This window comes from Sciurus vulgaris (assembly GCF_902686455.1).
Source record: "Sciurus vulgaris genome assembly, chromosome: X".
NCBI lineage: Eukaryota > Metazoa > Chordata > Mammalia > Rodentia > Sciuridae > Sciurus > Sciurus vulgaris.
Genome location: NC_136471.1, coordinates 86,112,620 through 86,137,290, shown reverse-complemented (window position 1 = coordinate 86,137,290; position 24,671 = coordinate 86,112,620). Strand labels below are relative to the sequence as shown.

Here is a 24,671-nt window from a genome sequence, read left to right as displayed (position 1 = left end):
CTCTTCAGTATTTTTTCTAAAGAAGTGAAGACAACATACTGTCATGATACATACATACCCATGATTACAGCAGCACAATTCACAATGACCAAACTAGAACCAATCTAGGTGTCCATCAATGGATGGATGGATAAAGAAAATGTGGTATATATACACAATGGAGTTTTATTCAGCCATAAATAAGAATGAATTACGTCACATGCAGGAAAATGGATGGAACTTGAAAACATTGTTAAGTGAAATAAGCCAAACTCGGAAAGTCAAGGGTCATTATGTTTTCTTTCATATGTGGAAGTGAAAGAAAGAAAAAAAAAAAAAAAGGAAAAGAAAGGTGGGGGGGTTGTTCATGAAAATCAAAGAGATCAATGGAGTAGAAGAAAGGGACCCGGGGTAAGGAGGAGGCAAGGGAAAGGGCAAATACTGGGGAATGATATTGGCCAAATTATATTTTTATATTGTGTCATGTACAAATATGTAACAGCAAATCGCAGCATTATATATAATTATAAGGTACCAATACAAGTTATGAAGCCTCAAAAAGAAAAGAAAAGAAACAGAACTTTCCGTACAGCACTATCATGTACACTGATTGTGTGCATGTTCACTCACGCTATCCACACTGTAACACCATAGATAGTCCCATTACTATTGCCAATTTTCAGAGGACATAACTGAAGCACAGAGAAATTAAGTAATGTGCTCGAAGTCACATAGCTAAGATGTGTTAGAGACATACTTTGAACTCACATAGTCTTATTCCACAGCCCATGCTATTGACCACTTAAACACTGACTGCCATTGAGTATAACAGTGCACATCATGTCAGGGTTTACGAGGTTTTATGAAAGATGATCCTTGCCTTACTCTCAGCTCTCTTGTCATGCCACTCACCTCCTTTTCTCCTTATGTTTCAGTCATACTGGCCTTCTTTCTATACCTCAAGCATGCCAAGTTTTTTAACTAGAAGGTCTTTGCATATGTTATTTCTGCTGTTTTCCCTCTAACTCACAAACCTCACTGTCTCTTTCTTTATTGATTGATTGACTGTAATCCTTACATAGCTGATTCAGCTTAAATGTTATTTCCCTGGTATGGGAGTCAGGCCTTTTGACAGGATATCTCCTCATGGCAATAGTCCCTCTTAGAGATAGCTGAGTGCATTTCTCTTCTTCATTGTCTCATTTCCATTACTTGGCAGCTTAACCACTTGCAGAACTAGTCATTTTCTAAAACACACAAACACATACACACACAATACAATGTAAAACAGCATGATATGAGCTTTTCAAAGCAATGGGCTCCTAAGAGGAAGTTCCTGTCATTATGTCCTGGATCACTGGATGCCTTTCTCAGTTTTTCCTTTAACAGAGAATCCAGAAATTCTTTAGTTGAAGCAAGAATTGTTCCATGTGAACAAAATTCCTGTTGGATCTCTTAGGACTCAAAGAAGAGGAATGCCAGGTCTGATCTAAGATCTGAACTCAGGGCAGTGGGAAAGACCTTGACCCTGCCCATGGAATTGTGTCTCCCCTCTGTCCTATCAGAAATAATAATTGCTATCCTACAGGTACAAAGTAGCACAATTTACATATCCCTTTCTTGACTATGTCTACTAATGCATGTGATTCTCTCAGCAGACTGATAAGACAAGGAAGCTATGTGATAGTTTTAATATATCAATGTGACTGGGCCACAGGGTGCCCAGATATTTGGTTAAAAATGTGTTCTGGGTTTGTCTGTGAGGGTGTTGATTAACATTTGAATCAGTAGGCCCAGTAAAGCAGACTGAGTAAAGTTCACACAATGTGGTTGAGCCTCATTTGATTAATTGAAGAACTGAATAGAACAAAAAGGCTAAGTAAAAGGGAACTCTTCCTGTCTGACTGCTTGAGCTTGGACATGGGTCTTTTCTGGCCTTCAGACTTGGATAGAAACAATCAATTCTTCTTGAGTCTCAAGCCAGCAGGTTTGCAGGCTCAAGCATCCTGCTTAAATGTTAGTTCTGTTTCTCTGAGGAGCACTTACTTACACAAGCTATCACCCTCATTTTCTAGATAAGGATGCTGAACTTACATTCAAGTCTCATGTGAAATGATCCATGCCTTATTCTTTACTGGTTCTCAAGAATTTGGAATTGGGCTGGACCTAAACACTTGCCCTCCTGGGTCTCCAGCTTATAGACATCATATTTTAGAACTTCTCAGCCTCCATAATCATGTGAGCTGAACTATTTTAATAACTATTTATCTAATATCTATCTACTTACCTGTCCATCCATCCATCATACCAGTTCTGTTTTTCTGAGAGACCCTTACTAATATAAGCTATCACCCTCATTTCGTAGATAAGGATGCTATAGTTCAGAGAGGTTTAGTAATTTAGCCAAGGACACATAGCTACAGCTGCTGGTGAAGGCAGGACTCAAACCCAGGTCAATGTAACTTGTAATCACGCTTTTCCCATGAAATTTTCACAATAAACATTTGAGTCAGAGTATTTGAGATTTTATATTGATATATCTGTATAATTTGTCTTCAGTTATCAAATAAAATTCTTACCCATTGCCTGTGTCACCAAAGGAATCCTCTGCCTATTTCATTAAGTCATGGTTCTTCTTATCAAAGCTTCTGAATCTGGCATGGCATTCAAAATCCAGATTGATGTGTTTCCAGCCACAACAGAGTACTTATGAGCTGTTTATAGGGCATACCACTTATTTTGTGGCTTGATTCTTTGTTTTATGATGTATCTTCTGTTTGGAATTTCTCATGCCTCATCTACATGTCTATTCCCCACTAGAAGCCAAGTCTGTGATATGAAATGCTTAAAAGTATAGTTTAAATACCATTTCCTTTTGTAGTTCCACTTAATACTCTGCAACCTCCCCCACCATTATCTTGCTCCTCCTGTCTTCTGGTTACACATAGATCAGTTGGACTGTGTTTCTTCCCTACTCAATAAAAGCCTCTTAAAGGCATAAACTACATCTTGCTTTGGCTCGCCCACACTTCAGTCTGGTATAGTGTCTTGGAAATCAAAGCTACTGAATAAATATCCATTTCTTAAAAATTACCTGTTAAATTATGGCAGCATTATTTATCATGGCTGACTGGAAACAACCTAATTGGCCATCAACATTAAAATCCTATGCAGTTATACAAAAGAAGGCAATCTCTGTATGTACTAATGTAGAATAATCTCTGAGACATCTCATTAATTGAAAGAAAAAAAATGTGAAGTACAGAATTCTTAGAATATGTTGTTATGTATATAAGAGGTAAAGAAAATGTGTGGTGTGTGTGTGTGTGTGTTTGTATAGGTATATATTTCTAAAGGCAAAGAATATTTCTGAACATCTAAGAGAGTGATGACAGTGCCTGCCTCTGGGTAAAAGGACAGAATAATAGGACCAAGGAAAGGAGTAAGATTTACTACTCACTACATTATTTTCCCTATTCTTTGAGTTTTGTACCCTAAGCGTGTATTAACCTATTCATGATAATATAATTTCTGTCATGTATCTATTATATGAGAAAGGGAATATGTTGAGTTATTAAGTACTGACATAAAATTTTCTCAGATTAGCATGAAAGTACACTGAGGAATGTAACATGAATAGTCAGTGATTCTACACACATGAAGCTGCATTTCTGAGTCAACTGGGGTGAGCTCTGACTCTCAGGGAAACATAAAAATAATAACAAATATTTACATAGCTTTTAATCTATATCAAATACTGTTCAAGGTGCTTTACATGTACTCACTCATTTAATCGTTACAACTACATTGTAAAATACGCATGCACTACTATATCACCCATTGTAAAAATAAAGACACTGAGGAGTGAATTGGGATGCCCAAGATTACATGAACAATAAATGGCTAGAGAAAGTATTTGATGGTTACAGGAAAACTGGGTCTGGGTCTGTGTTCTTCACCACTAAACTATGTCAATCTCACCAGGACAGAGGGATAAAATCTAGATGACTGTTCCCACTACATCACCAGTACTCAGCAATTTATAAGTGATCGATAAATACATTGAATAAATAAATGAAGAGATGGATGAATGGATGGATGGTTGGATGGGTGAATGTGTGTGTGCATAGGTAAGAGATCAGTGGGAGATGGGGGGTGGCAAATGGAAAGGGTAGGTGGGTAGGTTACAGAAAGAATAAGACTTTTGCAATCAAGTAAATATCTGGATTTGAACTCTGCTGAGGTAGCTTCTTTCTTTATCCCTGAGCAAAATGCTTAAGCTGTCTATCCTTGTTACCAAACTGAATTAGAATATAAACTCTGGGAAGGTATGGATATTTTTCAATTCTATTGCCTCTGTTCCTAAAGTGTAGAATACCTGGTACATAGTAGATGCTCAGTGAATATTTGTTGCATGAACTTAAAAGCTGACAAATGAACAAAGGTAGACATTAATAACTATTTTATAGGGGTTATTGTGAGGCGTAATTGAGATAGCATTTAATATAGCTGGTATACAGCTGGTGAACTTCCCTTTCCTTGGCCACACTAAATTTACTTCATAGAATAGAGCACACTCAACTGGAAATTTGGATCTTTGGGTTTGTTTTTCAGTTATTAAGTAGCTGTGTGGTCATGAATCAGGCTCCCCCTCTCTCTGAGCCTTACTGTTTGCAATCTATAAAATGATTAATATCCAAACATTTTATGGGGTGAGTAGGGAGAATGCAGGGTGGTCAAAAATCCCTTCTCCAAAATATTAAGCAAGAACTCAACATGTAAAGCAAATGCCCAGTTGCTCAGGGCAAGTCAAAGCTGAGCAATCAAATTCCTGTCCTACCCCTTCCCCTGTCTTTCTAAGGCATTGCTTCAGTAATCCTATGACTGTTAAGGCAGGAATTTACACACGTTTTCTATAAAGGGCCAACCAGTAAATATTTTAGTCATTGTGGACAATATTATCTCTGCAACAACTAAACCCTGCTTAAGTAGCCATAGGTAATAAGTGAATGAATGAATGTGGCTATGTTCTAATAAAATTTACTTATTAACCCTGGAGTTTGAGTTTCATATAATTTTATATGCTTATACCACAAAATGTTATTCTCCCCCACCCCAAACATTTAAAAATATAAAAACCATTTTTAGCACATGGGCTCAATTTGGTCAGCAGGTTGTATTTTGCTGATTCCTGATTTAAGAAGTTAGGCAAAATTATCCCCAAGGTGATACAAGTTGGACATCACAGCTGAGATAACCCAGAAATAAAATGAGCACTACAGAAAGTAAATCCCGAAACTGTAGTGCTTCCCAGGAAGTTCTGGAAAAGAGAAAACAAAATGGTTTGGGTCTGCTGCTCTAGGATAGCAGAGCTCTGAAAGGTCAAGTTCTGCTCCTACCTCTCACTTTCTCAAGCTGAATAGCACTTTTTTGGGGGTGTCCTGAGGATCAAACCCAGAGCCTCATACTTTTGAGGAAAGCACTCTACCACTGAACTATATCTGCTGCCCTTTATATTTTTATTTTTTATTTTGAGACAGGGTCTCACTAAGTTACCCAGACTGGCTTTGAACTTGCAATTCTCCTGCTTCAGCCTCCCAAGTAGCTGGGATTATAGGCAAGTACCATAGTGCCTGGGTCTGAAAAGCATTTCTAAATGCTTAGTAGTTCATCATCTACTCTCAAAACTACAGCTCTTTCAGTGCCATCCAATACCCTCTGATCTTGATATCTAGATCATAAATTCCCTATTTTGTATCTACAATGCAAGTGTCCAATCATATCAGATTCACCAAGGGCTCAGGCTGTACTCATCATCTCCTTTCTCGAATTCCTCCCCAAACACTGCTCACTACCCTTTGCTTGCATTCCTTATCTCAGTGAAGAATATCACCACCCACTTGCTCTCACAAATAGATTCTCACTGGAAACAGGAGGTCTAGGGCATGTCAAATTGTGATTGATCCTTCACCAGATTAATGGCAACATCTTTACTATTAGCAATATCTATTGGACTGACTCACAATCTAAAGCTGAGTTCAAACGCTTATTCTGTGTTTCTATACTGGCAGGCATATGGGTAGAATAAGTATTACAATAACTGCAGGTTGTCTCTCAATAGCCTATTCTTCCCCGTGTCTTTGTATCAGAAACATCAACCACATTTTTTTAGGTACATACGTTGCCACTCAAGTTTAATTACATCATTGCCTAGCTTCTCTTGTGATTGGAAGTGGCCATGACTCAGGCCTTCAATGAGATACAAGTAGAATTATTAAACAGGACATCTGGGCAGACTTCTTAAAAATTAGGGGTCAAGTCCATTCCCCCCTCTTTTTCCCTTCCAAAATATGGATGTTAGTAAGTTTTCTTGGGCTTTACTACTTATCACAGATCATGAAGAATGGAAGCCAAATGCTAGGAATGATGGAGTAGGGAAGTCCCAAAAAGACATCCTGAAGCTGCCAAACTGAGCCCAGGAAGTGTATCTGCAAAAGTGCTAATAATATACTTAATTTTCTTCTCAGAATCCCATAAAACAAGAAACTAAATTCACTGGTAATTTATGTAGAAGCAACCCACACTAAATTTCACCAATGGCCAGGAGCCCAAAGCAGATCATTCAATCATTGACATTTATATGAAATATCCTTGCATGCATATATCTACTCCTTGCTATTTCTAGCCCCACTTTCAACCATCTGAGGATCCAAGTAGGTGATTAGAAAGGAGAAAGACCGAGACCATCTATAAACAATGATGGGTACAGTCATTTCATTATATGGATCAACACTATCAGAACCATTTCAAGCTATCATCATCACCTCTAACCTGAATTATTTTAAGTCTTCCCAGAGCTCTTGTCCTTATGCCCCTGCAATCTAATCTCCTATTAAAATTTAAGTCAGATCATGACTTTCATCTGCTCAAAACCTTCCAATGGCTCCCCATCTCAGTCATACTAATTGCCCTATAAAATTGGCCTGTTTTCTCCCTGATTTCATCTATCATTTCCACTTACTAATTCTTTATCCCCAGGACATTGTTCCTTAAACAAACCAGTTGTATTCTTTCTGGGTGTTCCTTATGGCTAGAACACTTTTCTAAACATACACATGAAGTTTATTACTTCATTTTCTGCACATCTCTGTATCCATGTCCTTTAACCAGAAAGCTTTTGACTAGTCTAATATATCATTCTACTCCCTATTTCTGTTATCTTACATGTTTTTTCCATAGTGCTTAGCACATCTTGACATATTGTATGTCCATTTGTGTGACTGTTGAGTAACCCACCTCCTAGAATATAAGTTCCCTGAAAGTAAGAAATTCAATTTTGTTCACTGTTAGCTACTCTGCACTTGGATCAGTGCTGATTCATAATGGATAACCTGTATATTTTTAAAATAAATTAATGACCTCAATAGAATAATGACGCATAAGGTACTCTATTCCCATCTTATGGATGACAATACTGAGGTTTGAAAGAGATTTGACACTTAGCAAGAATTTCAGAGCTAGAGATATAAAAGTCAGGCCCTCAACCCTAGAACTATGACTCTGAGAAGAGAGTTCTTTCCTCTCTAGGTACATTTATCAGTAAAAGCTAGCAGTGCAGGGAGAAACTATAAATACATATACTGAACAATTTATCATCCTATGTGAACTCACAGTTTAATGCCCTCTATCTATGGTAACAGGTTTTATTTTCTAAAATATTGAACAATAATTTACGTTCAAGAACCATAAGTCACATGTAATACCTGAAATAAGTTACAATATTCCAATGTTCTAATCAGAAATCTCACTGTTATAAAAAGCCCAATCTGTATTTCAGCTACCTTGCAAATGTAAAAACAAGGAGCAAAGACCATCTGACTAGTCACATTAAAAGATGGTAAGTAGATATACATTCCCTATTTTTTTCATAAGCCACTACTTAAATTTTATCCAACATTTACTCCTAGGAATCTTAGAAACTCAGGTCTGGAAGGCATTTTAGTGATCATTAATAGTCTTACTTAAAGGTAAGAAATCCGAAGTCCAAAGCATTCCTATCAAAGATTTAATAGCAGGTCCAAGACTAGAGGTTTCCTGCCTCTCAGGCTAAAATAGAGTTTATTATTCTTATCCTTTGAATTCTGGCAAGTGGCTAACTCAATGCTGTCATCATATAACATTCACTGCCTCAGTACCCTAAAAATACTATACTGAGATTTTCCCCATCTCAATCTTCAATTACATAGTCTTCATAATATGTCCACCACTCTCTTCTCTCACACAAATGGCAAAACTTCAAATTTCTCCATTTATTTAGTATGTTTTCAGTGGGTGGCAATGGGCCTCTACACTACAATATATTTGGGAGAGGAGGAAGTCTCACTCAGACATGACTGCCAAAAATACCTGGACAGGTATAGGGGTTTTCACCCAAATTTTATATCAGTTGTTCATACTGAAGAAGGGCCTCTCCAAAGATCATGACTCTTTGTTCCTTTCTGCCTCTCTCAGCACCATGTGAACAGAGGATTCTGTGAAATAGTGGAGGACAGTGAGGAAGAGTCAGGAGACTCAGGTGCTAGACTGGAATATGCCTCCAAGAGTTTGTGGCTTTGATCAAATCTCTCCTACTCTCTGATTCTGTTTTCCTGGTTGAACTGCAAGGACTCCAACATCTTTAAAGGCTCTAACCTTTTCTGATTCTAGAAACATTGGATTCACTTTAATTGGGACCCCAGAAAGGGAGGGAGGTCTGGGAAGAAGGGTCTGTTTGAAGCCCTTGCATTTAGGCATGTAAACTAGCTGCATTTAAGAACTACTGAAATAGAGAGCCTGAGAGTACCCAGAGGAAGGGGACAGCTCTGCTGAATACAGTCCTAGTCTACATAAGATCCCCCCTCCCTTCCAGAATAGGAACAAAAAGGACTTAAATATCAATTTTTGCTCAATTGCTTCAGGCTACTTTGTTTCAGTTGTGGATTGTAAATGGCAGTGCAGAAGTATGGACTAGCATTGCCATCATTGCTGCTGACCCAACCCAACTGCCCTCCAGGACCCTCTTGTCCATGTCTCCCAGCTGAGGACAAAATCACTGTGGCCTCCCACTCCCCAGAGCACCTGACCAGGCTTGAGCTACTCGGGCTGAGTCAGAGAAGCATCAAAATGCAGGCACCACTTCCTATCTGCAAAGGGAAGTCATTCCAAGGTCTCCAGGTAGACAAGGGAACACCATGGCAAAAAATGAAGTATTGGAGAATGACACTAAACACACACACACACACACACACACACACACACAAGCACACACTCCTTGTGGGGTAGGGGGACTTTGCTAGCTAAAGGTGGCCCAGACCCATTTTCAGAATGGGGTGTTCTGCAGCTGTCTCTCCTTGACAAAGCCCCAAGTGTGAACAGGGTGACCCCAGCCCCAGGCAAGGAAGGGGTGCAGGTCTCCCCTGGAGTCGATCTCTGGCCCTCATGCCTGAGGCTGACCAGGGAAGGACCCCTCCACAAGCCCAGGCTTGCGACTGCTCCCCTCAGCACCGTGCCAGCTTGCCAGCCTCCTCTTGAGTTTCACTGCTTTAAGAGCCCCTATGCTAGCCCTCTCCTCTCTAGCCTCCCAGGTGACCTCTGGGATGCTCCTGGACGCTTCACCTAACCCCCACCCCCATCCCACCCCAATCACAGAGGGTGACAGAAATGCGGAGGGGGATGGGAGGGGGGCTTTCCTGGGCAGGCGGGCGAACCGGAGCTCCTAAAATGGCCACAGCAAGCTCACTGGTGTCTCAAGGACGGCGGCGAGGGCGGTGGGCACAGGCGAAAGGGCTCGCTCCACGGAGGCCAGTTGGAGGGACCGGAGGTGGGGCTGGGGGACTAAGGCTTATGCAGGGGAAGCCAGGGCTACGTGCACTCACCATTCCCGATCCGCCCCTAATCCACTGCATGGTGCCCGCGAAGTCCGGCTTCTCTGAGGCCCGGTGGCTGGCGCGGGTTGTCGCGGGCTGGATAAGAGGGCTGGGCTGGAGCGAGCAAGAGCCCCAGCGCCCCCTCCGCCTCCCCTCCTCCACAGATTTACAGCCCAATCCCCTCCGCCTGGGACCTCGCCTTCAGTCAGGTTGTTTCATGCCAGCCAGCAAGCTCTGCTTCTCCGCCCCGCTGCTCCCCAGGGGCTTGGCAGTAAGAAGCACGCTAGGGGGATCCCAATGGGCTGCCTTTGTCTCCCCAAAAGGCTTGAGAATGGGGGAGTAGGATACAGGCGAGATTGGAGGCGAATAACCTCCGCCAGCGAGAAGGCAGCTGCCACCTCTGCCTGCCTCCCGTTGCGCTGGAGTTAGATGCTGTTTTTTTGTGGGGCTTCCCAATAGTGTTGAGTCAGCAGAAAGTCCTCTTCAAAGTTGCTTTAAAAGGTGTTGAGCCAATCTCCTAATAAGATCCGGCCCCAATGAAGCCACGCCAAAACTCTCAAGCCTCCCTCCCCCAAGCCCTCCATCTGCATACTCCCCTGGGGTATTCTCTCTTGGTGTGAACTCTCTTGGGGCTTTCATCTGCATTGCTTTTACTTGTTAGAACAATCCTGTACAAGCAGGCATTAGTATCTCCATTTTACAGATAAACAAACGGAGGTTAGAAGGATGGAAGGGATCTACATAAGCATTCCATACTTTGGTGTTCTTTCTCTTTCTCTCTCTCTCTGTCTCTCTCTCTCTCTCTCTCTCTCTCTCTCTCTCTCTCTCACACACACACACACACACACACACCACTTTAGGATTCTCCCTCATACCCTCAGGAACATGAAAGGCAGTTTGATGATGGATGAATTTTCCATTTGATTATTTTGCTGAGAATGAGTCAAATGTACATCAGCAAAACAGGCAAACGGAGAAACCGCCCACCTCTTCATGATGCCCTCAACTCTGGACAATGCAACCCAGGCTGGCACCATTGCAACTGTTGAGAGTTGATGTTGTCAGTCACGTTCACACCCATTATTATTCCACATAATCCTCAAAATAACTGTGAGTTACACAACAAAGTGTATTAATTATCCCATGTTACAGACATGAACACTGTAACTCAGAGGTTGAAATACATCTGCCCAGAGTAGCACAGAAAAATGAGACAAGAATCCAAGACTCCTGGTATGCAAGGCAATCTGTCAATAATGGAATTGAAAAAAACAGAGGTTGCAACTACATCAAGAGAGCATTAAAGTATGATTTCAGCAGTTCTGGAAGGTGACTGGCATGAAGACATCACTGGCATGGTACACAGTCTTGTTGTCCTCTGCTTCTTAGGAAACCACAATTCATCCAAGCCATTGTTCTGGCAAAACAGACCTGGCCAAAGATTTAAGCCTCCATGAGCTCCCAGCCAGGAGAGGTATATAAGCAGAAGCTGAATGGTTCCTAGGCAAGGGATTCTTGAATCAAATGGGAATTTCACCTGGGTAACCTTTTAATATCTTCCCAAGTCTGTTGGTCCAAACATCAGTGGTTCTACAATTTCTTCTCACTTTCCAACATCTGGGCCTTCATTAATTCTAAATATCTTGGGATTCACCTTTCCTGCCAACCAGCCCATTCAAACTATCATGACTCTTTAAGATTCTGCACTGGCCATAACACCTTTAGAAAGATTTCCAGGAATATTTCCAGGTCTTGTTTTTGACATCTTTCATCTAACTCCTATTGCACTGCCATTCAACTCTCTCAGTTAAAAAGGATCTACTTTATTTCCTGGTTATTATAAGCTTCATAGTACACCCCCCCATTCATAAATTGAAATTCTAATCACTAGTATCTCAGAATGTGACTTGTATTGGGAAATAGGATCTTTGAAGTAGTTACTAGGTTAAAATGAGACTATGAGGGTGGGCCTGTATCCAGTATGGCACAAGCCAGGTATACAGTGAAAACTTGGGAAGAAGACAATTATCTACAAACACAGGAGAGAAGCCTCAGAAAAAAACAACCCTGATTAGACCCTTATCTCAGACTTCTAGCCTCCAAGACTGTGAGAAAATAAATTTTTGTTAAGCCACCTATCTGTGGTATTTGGATATGGCAGCCCTAGCAAATGAATGTTCTGGTTATATGAATGTTTTTCGACTACTTGTATGCAAGTTTTTCTATTACTTGTCACTTAAGTTGAATTATAACTTTTTTATTTCTTTTTTTGAAAGCAATAACAATGACTTACTCAACTTAGTATATTGTACAACAGTGTATGGCACATAGGATATAGCCAATAAAAATTTCAATTTTTTGATGGATATATATTCATTCAACAATATTTTTGGGTCGCTATGTGCCAAGTTTTGTGGTAGATGCTCAGGATATAAGACAGAGTTCCTCATGTAGCTTACTATCTGTTTGGAGTAGATGAGATATAGGTAACAAATCAGTAAACAAACAATAGAAATGTGAGATGTGCTCTGAAGGATATAAGCAATTTATGTGATATGATAGCCCTGGGGTTATGGAAAAATACCTGTTTACATCAGAGAAACAGAAATTACCTTAGGTTTTTAAAAATTTTTTAGATTTTTTAAATTATGTATTTTGGCACTAGGAATTGAACCCAGGGGTACTTTATCACTGAGCTACATCCCCCCAAATTTTTTTTTGTTTATACTGAGACAGGGTCTTGCTGAGTTCTTTAGGGCTTTGCTAAATAGATGGGGATGGTCTCGGATTTTTAAATCCTCCTGCCTCATGGGATTGTCCTAGGATTTTTAAACCAGAGAATTTAATATAGTGAATATATTACATGTGCATAGCTAAGCCAAACAAGGAGTGGTAAGGTGGCCCAGCATCTGGTATTCACAGAAAGCTGCTACCATTCATAGATATAGATGGATACTGGGAGAAGATAGCGTTATGTGAACCCAGAAACAGGTGCTGGCATGCAGAAGCTAAAAGTATGGTGTGACAACCTGTTAGAAGCAGGTACCATGAACAGAGGCGTTGTTCAACAAAAGCTGGAGACATGGAGATATACAGTTACCACCAAAAAATATCCCTCTGAAACAGATGGTGGGGGAAATATCCTGGCTCCTCTCTTCTTCCTGCCCACCAGTCTCCTTTAGGTGTGCCTTCTCTTGTGGACAAAAGAAGTGAGAAAGCAAGGGAGCCTAAAACATGTAGTTTTCAATTGAAGAGAGGGGAATGGATCTGAAAGTAAAGGGACTAGAGACTCATGCAGAAGAATGAACGTTGATCCCAGAGGCATAATTAGACACCATTGAATCCAGTGTGTCTAGAATAAGTATTTGCCTAGAACCACGCAAATAGTTGGAGGTGATAAAACATAATAGGTAATATCAGTGAATAAGACTAACAAGATTGTTGATAACTATTTGATGGATTCATCCAAGGTAAGAACTTAGTTTAGGGCCTGGTAACCATTAAGCACTCAGAACAGGATAATACAAATCTACAGTTTCAACCATCTCTGTATTCCAGACCTCTCTTGAAGCCCTGTGACCTCCTAGAAGGTACCTAACCTGGTATGAAATCTCAGTGGGTAAAAGCCAAATAATATCCTCTTTTTTGGCCATCAGCAGCAATGAGGAGGAAGATAATTTTAGGTATGTCCCCAGACTGGTGCATTCTCTGTGAGTCCATAGTGATTTGGGGACCCCAAAGACTGGCTTTTGGGGACAAAGGTACCAGCTCAAGCTTATCCCTACCTGGTGTGACTGTAGCTTTGTCCAAAATTGAGTCAAGGACTAAATTATCTATTGGTGGGTAGCCTGAGACAAGTACCCAGCATCTCTATGTCTCAGGTCAACAATTATGTACCTAAGAGTTTTAAGCAAATACCAAACTGTAGATACCAGTTGGCAAAGGTCTTACAGAATATCTTCTCCAGCATTCTCAATTTACTGATGAGAAAATACAGTCCCATGGAAAGGATGGAACAAAGTAAGTTAGTGGATCAGTAGGGATAAAAGAAAAAAAACCTCAAACCCTCGATTCTAGACAGTGAATAGAGTACAGTAGTCAAAATTTAAAGTACACAACTACAATAATGCTACTATTGGTGGCCCAAAGATAACATCTGTATTATAACCCTTGATGTCTTGATGAAACAATATTTGCTACATATATTACTACCTATTCTTTTTTGTTCATAATTTTAATGAAAATATGTGTCTACTATGTGCCAGGCACTCTGTGGAGCAATGATGCTATAGCAGTGAACATGATGGACATATTTCATGCCTTCATTTCTATCCAGTAGACAAGTAGATAAGGTAAATAAATACAGTAATCTAGATGGTAATAAGTGCTATGAGAGAAAGTGAGAGAAAGTGAGGGGAGAGATAGTTTAGATAGGGAAGGCTTCTCCAAGGAAATGGTATATATATAAGTTAAGACCTAAAGGCTTAATGTGAGCCAGCCATGTAAAAAGTAAGGAGAAACTATTCTAGGCACACACACAAACACACACCCAAACAAACAATCAAATACAACAACAAACCCAGAAATTAAATTATTCTAAAGAATGAAACAGGCTTGTAGTAGAAGCACAATGAGGCTGAAACATAGAGAGAAATGGGGAGAATGATAGGAGACAAATGTATCAGAATCTAGGATGTGTAAAGCCTTGAAGGCCAATGGAAAACATCTTATATATATTCTAAGAATATCTGGAATAGAGGAGAGGAAATTGAGGAGTTTTAAGTGAAGTAGTTTACTTGATTTACATTTCCAAAAGACCATTCAAGCTGCTATGTGGTAAACAGACTGAAGGGGGGTGGTGGTGGTAGAAGCTGTTGTGGTGATCCAAGGGAGAGATGATAGTGAATTGGGCCAGAAGAACAGTAAAAATGATGCACAGAGGTTAAAAAATATTTGAACTATAAATTACAAGGTAGAAACAACAGAACTTGATGATAGATTGGGTGTGGAATGTAAGATCAAGGAGGAAGGAATTATGGATAGTTTTAGGTTTTCAGTTTGAACCACTGGGAATCAGGAATTTTTAAAGCTCTCTAGATTATTCTAGTGTGCAACAAGGTTGAGAGCCACTGTCTTGGAGTGGAAAAGCATACACAATAGGGAGAAGTAGTAAAGTAGTGCCTAAATGAGGCTTGTGCTAAAGCAATATAAATCAGCCCAGCTGTAGGAGTTTTATCTAGTTCATTTTGCTGTTCAGACACAGATATGGAGAAGTGGTTGAATGGAATCTGAGGGAGATTTACAAAGCAAATATGATGGGTAAAGACCTGGAAAATGGAGATGGAAGCATTTGCTTTAGGGTATAAGAATAATAGTGGACCAGGAAATTCAAACTAGACTGAAGAGAAAAGAGGATACAAGGAGTGTCAAGTATGGGTTAAGGTCAATGGAATGGTAAAGTCAATGAATTGGAGAATCTCAATGATGTATAAGAATTATTGTGAGGTGTCAAAGTGAACTGGAAGAACAAGACGCATTGGTCAAAGGGTGGATAATTGAAATTCTGGGGAAAATCCATTTGGATACTAGTTATGACAAGATCTAGGGTACTACCAAAGAAATTTTCTGAGTTGGTGAAGGTGAGACCACCATCCACAAGAGATGTTGATAATAGGCAGACAGGAGAAGATGTGAAGAAAAGTGATAATCTTCAATGAATGAGGAAGAATAACCAGAAAAACCATCTCTCAACCTACTGTGTTCCAAGTTTGCTGGAGGTGCTGGGAATACAGCAATGAACAAGACAGACTAAATAGTTAGCCTTCGGGAACTTATATTCTAATGGAAGGATTAGACCTTGAACCCAAAAACCAAAATTAGGTCATCTTAGGTACTGAATAATTATTGTGAAAATGATAAACAGTATAATGTAATAGAAAGTGACCAGGGAGAGAGATACTGCTTTACCTAGGTGATCAAGAAAGGCTTCTCTGAGGAGGTAAATCTGAGTTGACACAGAAGTAAGGAGAAGAAACCAGCCATACAGACATGTGGAGATGCAGCATCCCAAACAAGAAGAAACAACAAAGGTCCAAAGATGGAAATGAGACTGACATGTGCAAAAGACAGAAGGCCAATGAGGCAGAGTACAATTAACTACAATTTAATGGTGGGAGATGATGTCAGAGAATCAGGCAGGGCCAGAAAGTCAGGAGATAAAAGCAAAAATAAGGAATAATAGGTGGCAGAGGCAAATGGCATGTGCTTCCAAGGAGTCAGTTGTTGTTATGAAAGAAGGGATAGAAATGAGAAACAATGTTATCCACAATAAAGCTAACAATGAAAACAATTTAAATCAAGAGGCTAGTGCAATGGGAAAAATATATATGGGTACACATATATATTAGACTGTGAGAAGACGAATCCAGCTGGTCATGGTGCTGCATGCCTGTAATCCCAGTGGTTTGGGAGGCTGAGGCAGGAGGATCGAGATTTCAAAGCCAGCCTCAGCAACTTATCAAGGCCCTAAGAAACTCATCAAGACCCTATCTCCAAAGAAAAATATTACAAAGGCTGGGGATATGCAACCTCAGTTTTTAAGTGCCCCTGGGTTCAACCCCCCAGTACCAAAAAAAAAAAAAAAAAAAAAAGAAAGAAAAAGAAAAGAAAAGAAAAAGAAAAATCCAGCTAAATGGATTCTCAAGGTCATCTAGCCTCTTGCAACTACTCAAATTGTACTCCTCAGACCAGCACCACCCATTATGAGGGAGTTTAGTAGAAATGTAGACTACCTATTGACTCAGCATCAACATTTTCAAAAGATCCCCAGTGATTCATATGCACTTTCAAGTGTGAGAAGCTCAACTCTACATCAAATTCTTGTCACCATGTTGGAGCCTTTAAGATAACTTTCTTTGTCTAAACCTAAATAAGTAATATATTCTGCCTTATTCAGGAAATGAATAGGCAGAGATCCTGAAGACAACTGCTGTTCCTGATTGGAGAAGAAGGTTTACTGGGCATGTAAGCTCCCATCCTCTCTGTGGAAATATTAGCTAGGCAGTCATTTTCCCTGAGAACACAATTCTTCATCCCCAAGTTTCCCAAGAAACAATTTGACCTTGTGTACTAATTCCTTCTTCCCAAGTTTCTCAAGAAGCTCCCTGACCATGCAGACCCAGGCAAGAGTAAAGACCCAGTGTACTATGGAGGCACTTGAAGTATGCCAGTAAAGTGGGCACAAGCAGTCAGGGTAAGGGCAGGGAGGAAGTAGTCACATTTGTCTGTCTTCAGGCAGAGCCTTAGGACAGGATAAGATCCTGCTAATCGGGCTGCTTCAGAATATACCACCCTAGACTGTGAGGAGATTCAACTCAACAATCTCACAGGGACCTACCACATGAAACACTTGTTCTTTCCACAAGATAGGAACTCATTAGTTATTTTCCTACTTTAAGTTTTCCATGAACTCTTTACTCTCAAAGTTTTATAAATGATGTGACTTCAAGTTAAACCTCTTCCTAGCACCCACCCTGTTCCTCTTCACCTCCCTCTTCTCTTTATCCCACATTATGTCTCCATCCCTAGCTTCCTGTCTACTGAGGAATTTGATTTCCAGCCCTCTATTCATTGTTAAGACAAAAGCAGGACCAGCTGAAATAGTGTCAACTAGATGAGCCAATTTAATCCCCCATTCAAACAGCACTTGGTTATATCACTTGGGTGGATTCAGGACCTACAAAATCCACAAGCATGTACCTGTTCAGAGATTCCCTGGCAAGTCAAGCTCATATGTTAATATCCACCCTTTAAAAGTCCTATCACTGAAGGCATTCAAGCAGAGGCTGGAAAAGTACCGTCCAGTGCTCTAGAATGAATCCTCCATTGATGGACGGTTGTGCTAGAGAACCATGCAAAGAAGTTAGTAAGATGATTTGAGGAGTCCTGTACTAGAAGTCAAGTAATCGCTGTGTAACCTTGGATAAGCTTCTTCACCTGTCATATAATGTACTTACAGTCTCTGAAAGCTTTTTGATTTCTGCTTTTTTACAATATAGGGAGGGTCTTACGGAGAATAGGTCTTATCCTGGGGAACATGTAGGAGGCTGAGTAGGAGAAGCTCTGAACCCCACTTCAACCAGAGTGGTTCTCCTTTCATCTGCTTTATACATTAAGCTTCCAAGTAAGATTTTGATTGAACAAAGAATCCCTGCTCCTGAAAACAAACAAAGCAACCTATACATATCAGAGGTTATAAACAGAAAGTCTGGACAAGAGCCCTGTTTCATTTGCCCACCAAAATGTTTTAAAAGTTTGTTGGATATTAAGATATATGTTTTTTAAATCAAGATATTTCATAAAAGTCTGGGTTTCCATCTCCTCTTCAGGAAGTCTGGCAGCCCTAGACTGGTATTCCTACTTTGTGACAATCAACTGGAATTGATGGCAGCTGCCTCCTTTAGAGCCAGAATTCCCTGACTACTGACCCCAGCTTAGCCTCCAAAGGCTTCTGAATCATGACTTCTGACCTCCAGAACTCTCTTACCATCAGTTTCTTTACCCTTTCACAGTTCTAGGAGACTTAACCCAGAATGTGTTGCTCTAGGAATGGCAGTGACCATACCTGAGAAATGCTGTCTATGTAGACAGTGCGTTTTAAAATTTAATATTAATGGATGTTCTTAGTAAAATGAAGATTATGATTCAGTAAGATCAGGGTGGGGCCTGAGGTTCTATATTCTGCAGTGGATGTTGCTGGTCCATGGACCATACTTATAGAAGTGAAGAGCAAGTAAAAAAGAGGAAAGAAGTGAAGAACTGAAGACATAAGAGCCCTCGTTTCTGGTACCAGGTTTCACTGACCTTCACTGAATTGTGAGAATGTTAAACTTTCTGTTCCATTGGCCTGCTAAGTTCTTCTCCAGGAAGTAGTAAGTAGTTGAACAGTAAAAGCATTATAAAGAAAATAATCATATGGTGTTTTTCTAGTAGGAATTGGGTCTTCTTCCAGGGGATCTGTTGCCATCTTTGACCTGGGATGGCTTGGATCATTTCTCAGTTTCCATGTGCTGATTCCTGAGCTCCAGGGGAATTTTATTTTGTTGCTGAAAGTTCAGAGAGAGTCAGGAAGAGAACAGAGAAGAGATGGAGGGAAAGGAGACAAAATTTTTAAAAAAAGGAAGATGAAGAGGAGGATGAATAGAAAAGGAAAAAAAGAAGAGGAAAAAGAGGAGAGAGAAAAAAGAAGAGGATGAGCACATAATGATGAATGAGGAGGAAGGAGAAGAGGGGGAGAAAAAGGGAGAGAAGAAGGGGATAAAACAGAAAGGAGAAGGGAGGGGAAAGGGGCAAGTTTCAGAGTTCAAGATTGAGGTTTTTCCTAAAGGTTCCTTTCTTGCTAGTCTCCTCCATCTTCATCTGGTCCCTCCTCAGGGTAGGATATCCTCACAACAGGATCCTAAGTTCTTTCAGCTCTAAAATTCTGTGATCTTCTGAATGCTATGGCAACAGGATGACCTGGCTCCATCCGGCCTGCTATGATGATCTGTTTCCTCTTTCTTACATCACACAGCAGGAGCCACCACCCACACCCATGCTTCCTCTTCCTGGTATGTTAGATTTACAGAGTTCACCAGGCTGCTGTAGAAGCCCTGGGGTGAGGAATAATTTGGCAGGGGATAGAAAGCATCTGGGATGAGGGATAAACTGGGAAGGAGGAGAGAATATATATAATTAGCTACCGTATCCTGTTGATTATATTCTTATGGTATTTCTTTTATGTAACTCCTCCTCTCTATAATCATAACCCTATTTGTAGGTCAGGCCCTCCTTTATGTCTCTCCTGGACCATCACAGAAGCCACCTATCTGTCCTTCCACGTTTACTTTTGCTGCCCTTAAAATCATTCTCTCACTGTTGCCAGAGTTATATGCCTAAAGAACTGCATGATCCAGATGCTCCCCTGATCATACACTTTCAATGACTTCCCTTTGCTTAAGATGAAGTTCAAGTTCCTAACAAGGTATTAACAAATATCCGATACCTGACTCTAGTCTTCTAACTACTCTTTAGTCCCTTTACATAGCCACATTTTCCAGTTCTCATGCCCTTTGTAAAAATGTTCTCTCAGAACCACCCCCATTTCTCATAGTCTGTGTTCTGAGGGGGACAGAGTGACCCCAGCAGGTTCCAACTTTCACCACTCTGAGTCTTGCTAGAAATCCTTCCATCTCTCTTCCCATGTCTCTTTTGTTGTCTGATATTCCACAATTAAGCAATAGCTTTTGGGTAAGAAGACATTCTGGGGGAGTGTCTGAAAAAAGCAAAAATTCTTGAAAGAGGGTGGGCAATGATTTTCAAAAGGATATTTACAAACTTTTGGTGAATGGTAAATACTGAAGTAGACTCATGTGAGTGATGAAGTCAATAAAGTGTGTCCTACCCAGATTTTCTTTATTTTTAATAGAAAATATCATAATAAAAAGCAAAATGGTAGAGGTTATTATATAATGAAAAGTTTATTTCAAGTTTGCATATTAGTGTATATGCAAAAACATATATATATATATATATATATATATAATGTGTCCCAATGTGAACAGTTTGAAATATATTATTCTAAAAGTAAGACAGATACTTGATATGGTTATTTTCCCTGTCTTGAACTCAGTTTCCTTCTCTGAAAAATAGGAATATTAATAGTACCTATATCAAAAAGTTGTTGTGAAGAGTAAACAAGTATAATGTATAAAGTCCTTAGCACAATCCTTGACGTTATGTTAACTCTGATGTTAGTGATTAACTGTGGGGTGATGGTGGTTTAGTCAGCTTTTTCACTGCTATGACTAAAAGACCCGACCAGAAAAATTGTAGAGGAGGAAAAGTTTATTTGAGGTCTCACGGTTTCAGAGGTCCTAGTTCACATAAGGTTGGCCCATTCCTCAGGCTCAAGGTGAGGCTGAACATCAAGGTGGAAGAGTGTGGCAGAGGAAAACAGTGCACATGAGATCAGGAAGCAGAGAGAGTTCTCCACCTGCCAGATATATATTTATATACCTCAAAGCCATGCTCCAATTCCTACCTCCACCATACACACCCTACTACTTCAGTTAATCCTTATGAGAGGATTAATTCACTAATGAGGTTAAGACTCTCAAAACCCAATCATATCTCTTCTGAACCTTCTTGCATTGTCTCAAATGTGAGCTTTTGTGGGACACCTCACATCCAAACCATAACAGTAAGGGTAGGGTTGAGGGGATTTCAGAAAGGACCCCTAAGGAGAGTGAAGGACCTTGACAGAAATAATACAAACCATATGTTACATGTGAAAGGAATAACTAGAAAGGATTAGAGCTGAAGAGTGCCTGGTAACTCTGAAGAAGAGTGGAGAGACTGGTATGAGTTGAGTAGAGTGAGCCCTGGAGACTGGATTAGGAGATGAGGTCACAGAGGTAATAGGGGCCTGATCCTGTAGGGTGTTAGAGATCATTGGGAGAATTAGGTCTTTATTCTTAGTGAGATGAGAGTCAACTGAAGGATTTTGAGCAGAAGAATGTCATGTGACATGATTTGAATTAAATTTTCATATACTCAGTCTGATGTCTATGTAGAGAGAGAATTGACTGTAGGAGGTTTAGAGAGAAAACAGAAATAAGGAGGAGACAGCATAATGTAGTACTCCTAGTGAAGATCATGGTGATTTAAGCAGGATGATGCTAGGAAAGGTGATGAGAAGCAACTGATTCTAAATATGTTTTGAAGGTAGAATCAACAGGACTTCCTGATTATTCAATATGTTATGTGAGAGGAGATGAGTCATTATGGATTTTGGTCTGATAATCTGGAAGGGAGCATCTGGAAGTTGCTTTTAACTGACTTAAGAAAAAATGCCAGAGAAACAGATCTTGGGTAAGTTCAGTTTTGGACATAGTAATTTTGAAATGCCTATTAGATATCCAACTGGAAATGCTAAATAGTCAGACATATGTGTCAAAGTGAAGGTTAGCCTAGAGAGATAAATTTTGGAATCAATGTATAAATGTTATTTAAAGTCATTAGGCAAAGTGTGGTTACCAAAGAAGGAATACAAATGGAAAAGGGAAGAGGTTCAATGATTGAACCCTGGGGCCCTCCAATATGTTGCAATTGAAGAGTAGAAATAGATAAGTATGAGAAGGAATAATGTGATAGGAATAAGACTACTATAGTATGGTGTCGTGGAAGTCAAGGAAGAAAGAATTCAAGGACAGAGTGGTCAGTTTTGTCAAGTACAGCTCAGAATTCTTTTAACAGTTGAGGATGTCAGCCACATGACAACTGATACAATAGCTTTTATGTTCTCATCAAAGAGAAGGAAGGTTTGCTCCCAAATTTAATATTCCCTTGAGCGGCCTATACAGAGAAAATGTGACATCAAGATTTAGGCTTGAGAGGCACAAGGATTTGGCCTGGATTGGCCAGCAATTCTGTGTTTTTAGTGTGTCATCTGAGATTTTGAATACAGAGACAAAAGCAGATGGAACAATGAGCCACATTGGAGAACCTGGCCCACTGTTCATAGATGTAGAAGGAATGGCTACTCATAAGATATAGCCAGAAACATTATTGAGAGGTCTCCCTCCACAAGTAGACCTCCATATTCCAACATAAGTGTTTAGATTTTCTTATTTTAAAACAGTGACTCACTGTTTTAAACACTTATAACAACATTGAATCCTCACAACATCACTATGAAATAAATTCTATAATTATCATATTTTTACAGATGAAGAAATTGAGGCAGGGAGAGACTAAGCACCTTGTTCAAATGCATGTAACAACTAAGTGGTGATCCAGGATTCTATCCCTGCTGTCTCCATTGTCCATACTCCTAACGTCTATACAATGCACTAGCAACTATGGTGTTGGCCAAATTCTGCTCTGCACCCTGTTTTTTGTACATTTCTATAGTACTGTTACAAAAAGAAAAAGATGCAAAAAGGATCAATGTGCCCCACAAAACACCAAATATTTATTGTCAGGCCCTTCAATAAAAATTTACCAGCCCATATTCAGCAGTATAAAATGGGAAACAATGCTTCTAATTGTGCTGTGGATAGATCAAATTATATACTTTATATCAAGTATCTGGTAGTGCTAAAAAAAGGTAGGAGGTTTCTATGATTCATGTTATACTCCTGGGCTGGGGATGTATATCAGTAATAGAGTGTTTTCCTAGCACGTGTGAGTACCTGGGTTCCATTTCCAGCATACCCCCCCAAAATTATACTTCTTCTCACATCAGTTGTCTACTTCCTGTACTCTCCCCCAGAGAAATATCTCTTGGATCTGACTCATTCCAAACCCCTTTCTCCAACTTTTTCTGTAAAGTTACCAGAAATACTCAATCTACACAGCAATGCCAACTATTATTTGTTGAACATTCACATTTTAAAAAATAAGTTAGACTGCTCATGTTGGCACAAGCCTATAATCCCAGCTACTCAGGAGGTTGAGGCAAGAGGATCACAAGTTCAAGGTGAGCCAAGGCAATGTAATGAGACCCTGTCTCAAATTTAAATAGATAAATAGTTGAAAATATAGCACAGATGTAGACTACTTACCTGGTATTGGAAATGCTGTGACTGTGATCCCTAGTACCTCAAAAAAAAAAAAAAGTTAGCACTTTCAGTGGCCTTAAAATTCCTAAGTAAATTGAATACAGCCAGGAAGTTCTACCTAAGGAAATCTTGACAGGAAATGGTGAATAAGTGGCTAGGTATTTTCCCCCAAATGACAATTCTAAAAATAGCAAGTAAATATATAATATGTATATCTTCTAAGAAGTAAAATTTGAAGTACGCATCCAGGAAGTTTTAAGGAAGCTATTATTTCCTTGCTTATTACATATAAGGAAAAAAATATAGAACATTAGAACTTGAAGATCCAAAGAATTTCTCTAGCCAAACACCCTGAGGTTAAAGATGGAAAATTTGAAACACAGAGACAGGAAGATACGTAAACATGGTGGCATAGCAAATGTGGAGCTAGAATCTGGTTCTCTTAATGCATTACCTCTTCTATTACACTAGTGATTGGTAATTAGTGTCCTCGGGCTAGATTCCATGTTTACTTTGTCCCACATAATATCAAAATAAATCTGACATTTAAAAAGCAGAACATTACACAAGAAAATATGGATTTACAGATTCCATGGGGAACAAAAGCAGAAGATCTGGCCAAAATAATTAGAGCTGGGGCTAGGCAATGGCTCCCTTTTTTAGACTGGGCATGTGCTTTCCAGTTTGACATGCTCCCTGCCACTCTCAAATGCATCCATCCTATAATGTCTCTGATGTCACTTACCAACCAAGCACCTATACAAATTTCTGTATGATCTCCCCACCCTACGACTTCCTTCATTCTCCCAAATAAGGGGTGGAAGGTCCTTCCCAAGGTTCTCAGGAGGATGGTGGACTGAGGAAGCAGAACCATGGACCACAGTAAAAGTCTGGTTGCTTACTCTTGACAGTTGTTGCAGGGAGACTACTAGTTATCTATTAAAGATCAATTTTCCTTTTTTCCTGGGTATGAATATGCTCAATCTCCTTTGTTACTATGAGTGGCAAATAAGAGGCCAATGGATGGTGGTAGATGAGGCTTCCAAGAAAACTACTTAGTATGGTGATAGTCAGCTAAGCATGAAACATTTTGCCTTTGCCACTATTTGCAATGGGGATATGGCAGCTGGTACTCCAGGAGCCTTCTTGTGACCTCAAGGATTGATACAGTTTGAATATGGTTTAA

General features: G+C 39.9%; 1 protein-coding gene and 1 long non-coding RNA gene across 3 annotated transcripts in view; one reads left to right on the top strand and one right to left on the bottom strand.

Annotated features, from left to right (window-relative positions):
• LOC306651493 overlaps positions 1-24,671 on the top strand; it is a 543,249-nt gene that overhangs the window by 377,402 nt on the left and 141,176 nt on the right. The gene's annotated exons all lie outside the window — the stretch shown is intronic.
• Positions 1-24,671, bottom strand: part of ARHGEF9 (Cdc42 guanine nucleotide exchange factor 9) — a 267,373-nt gene that overhangs the window by 153,466 nt on the left and 89,236 nt on the right. Inside the window, exon 1 of one of the 2 annotated variants that reach the window (XM_079124086.1) lies at positions 9,894-10,001. The exons of the other annotated variant lie outside the window; for it this stretch is intronic. Within the exon in view, the coding sequence (XP_078980212.1) occupies positions 9,894-9,923 (30 nt within the window). The 5' untranslated portion in view covers positions 9,924-10,001. Of the gene's footprint in view, positions 1-9,893; positions 10,002-24,671 lie in introns of those variants that run through there. 2 annotated transcript variants of the gene reach the window in all.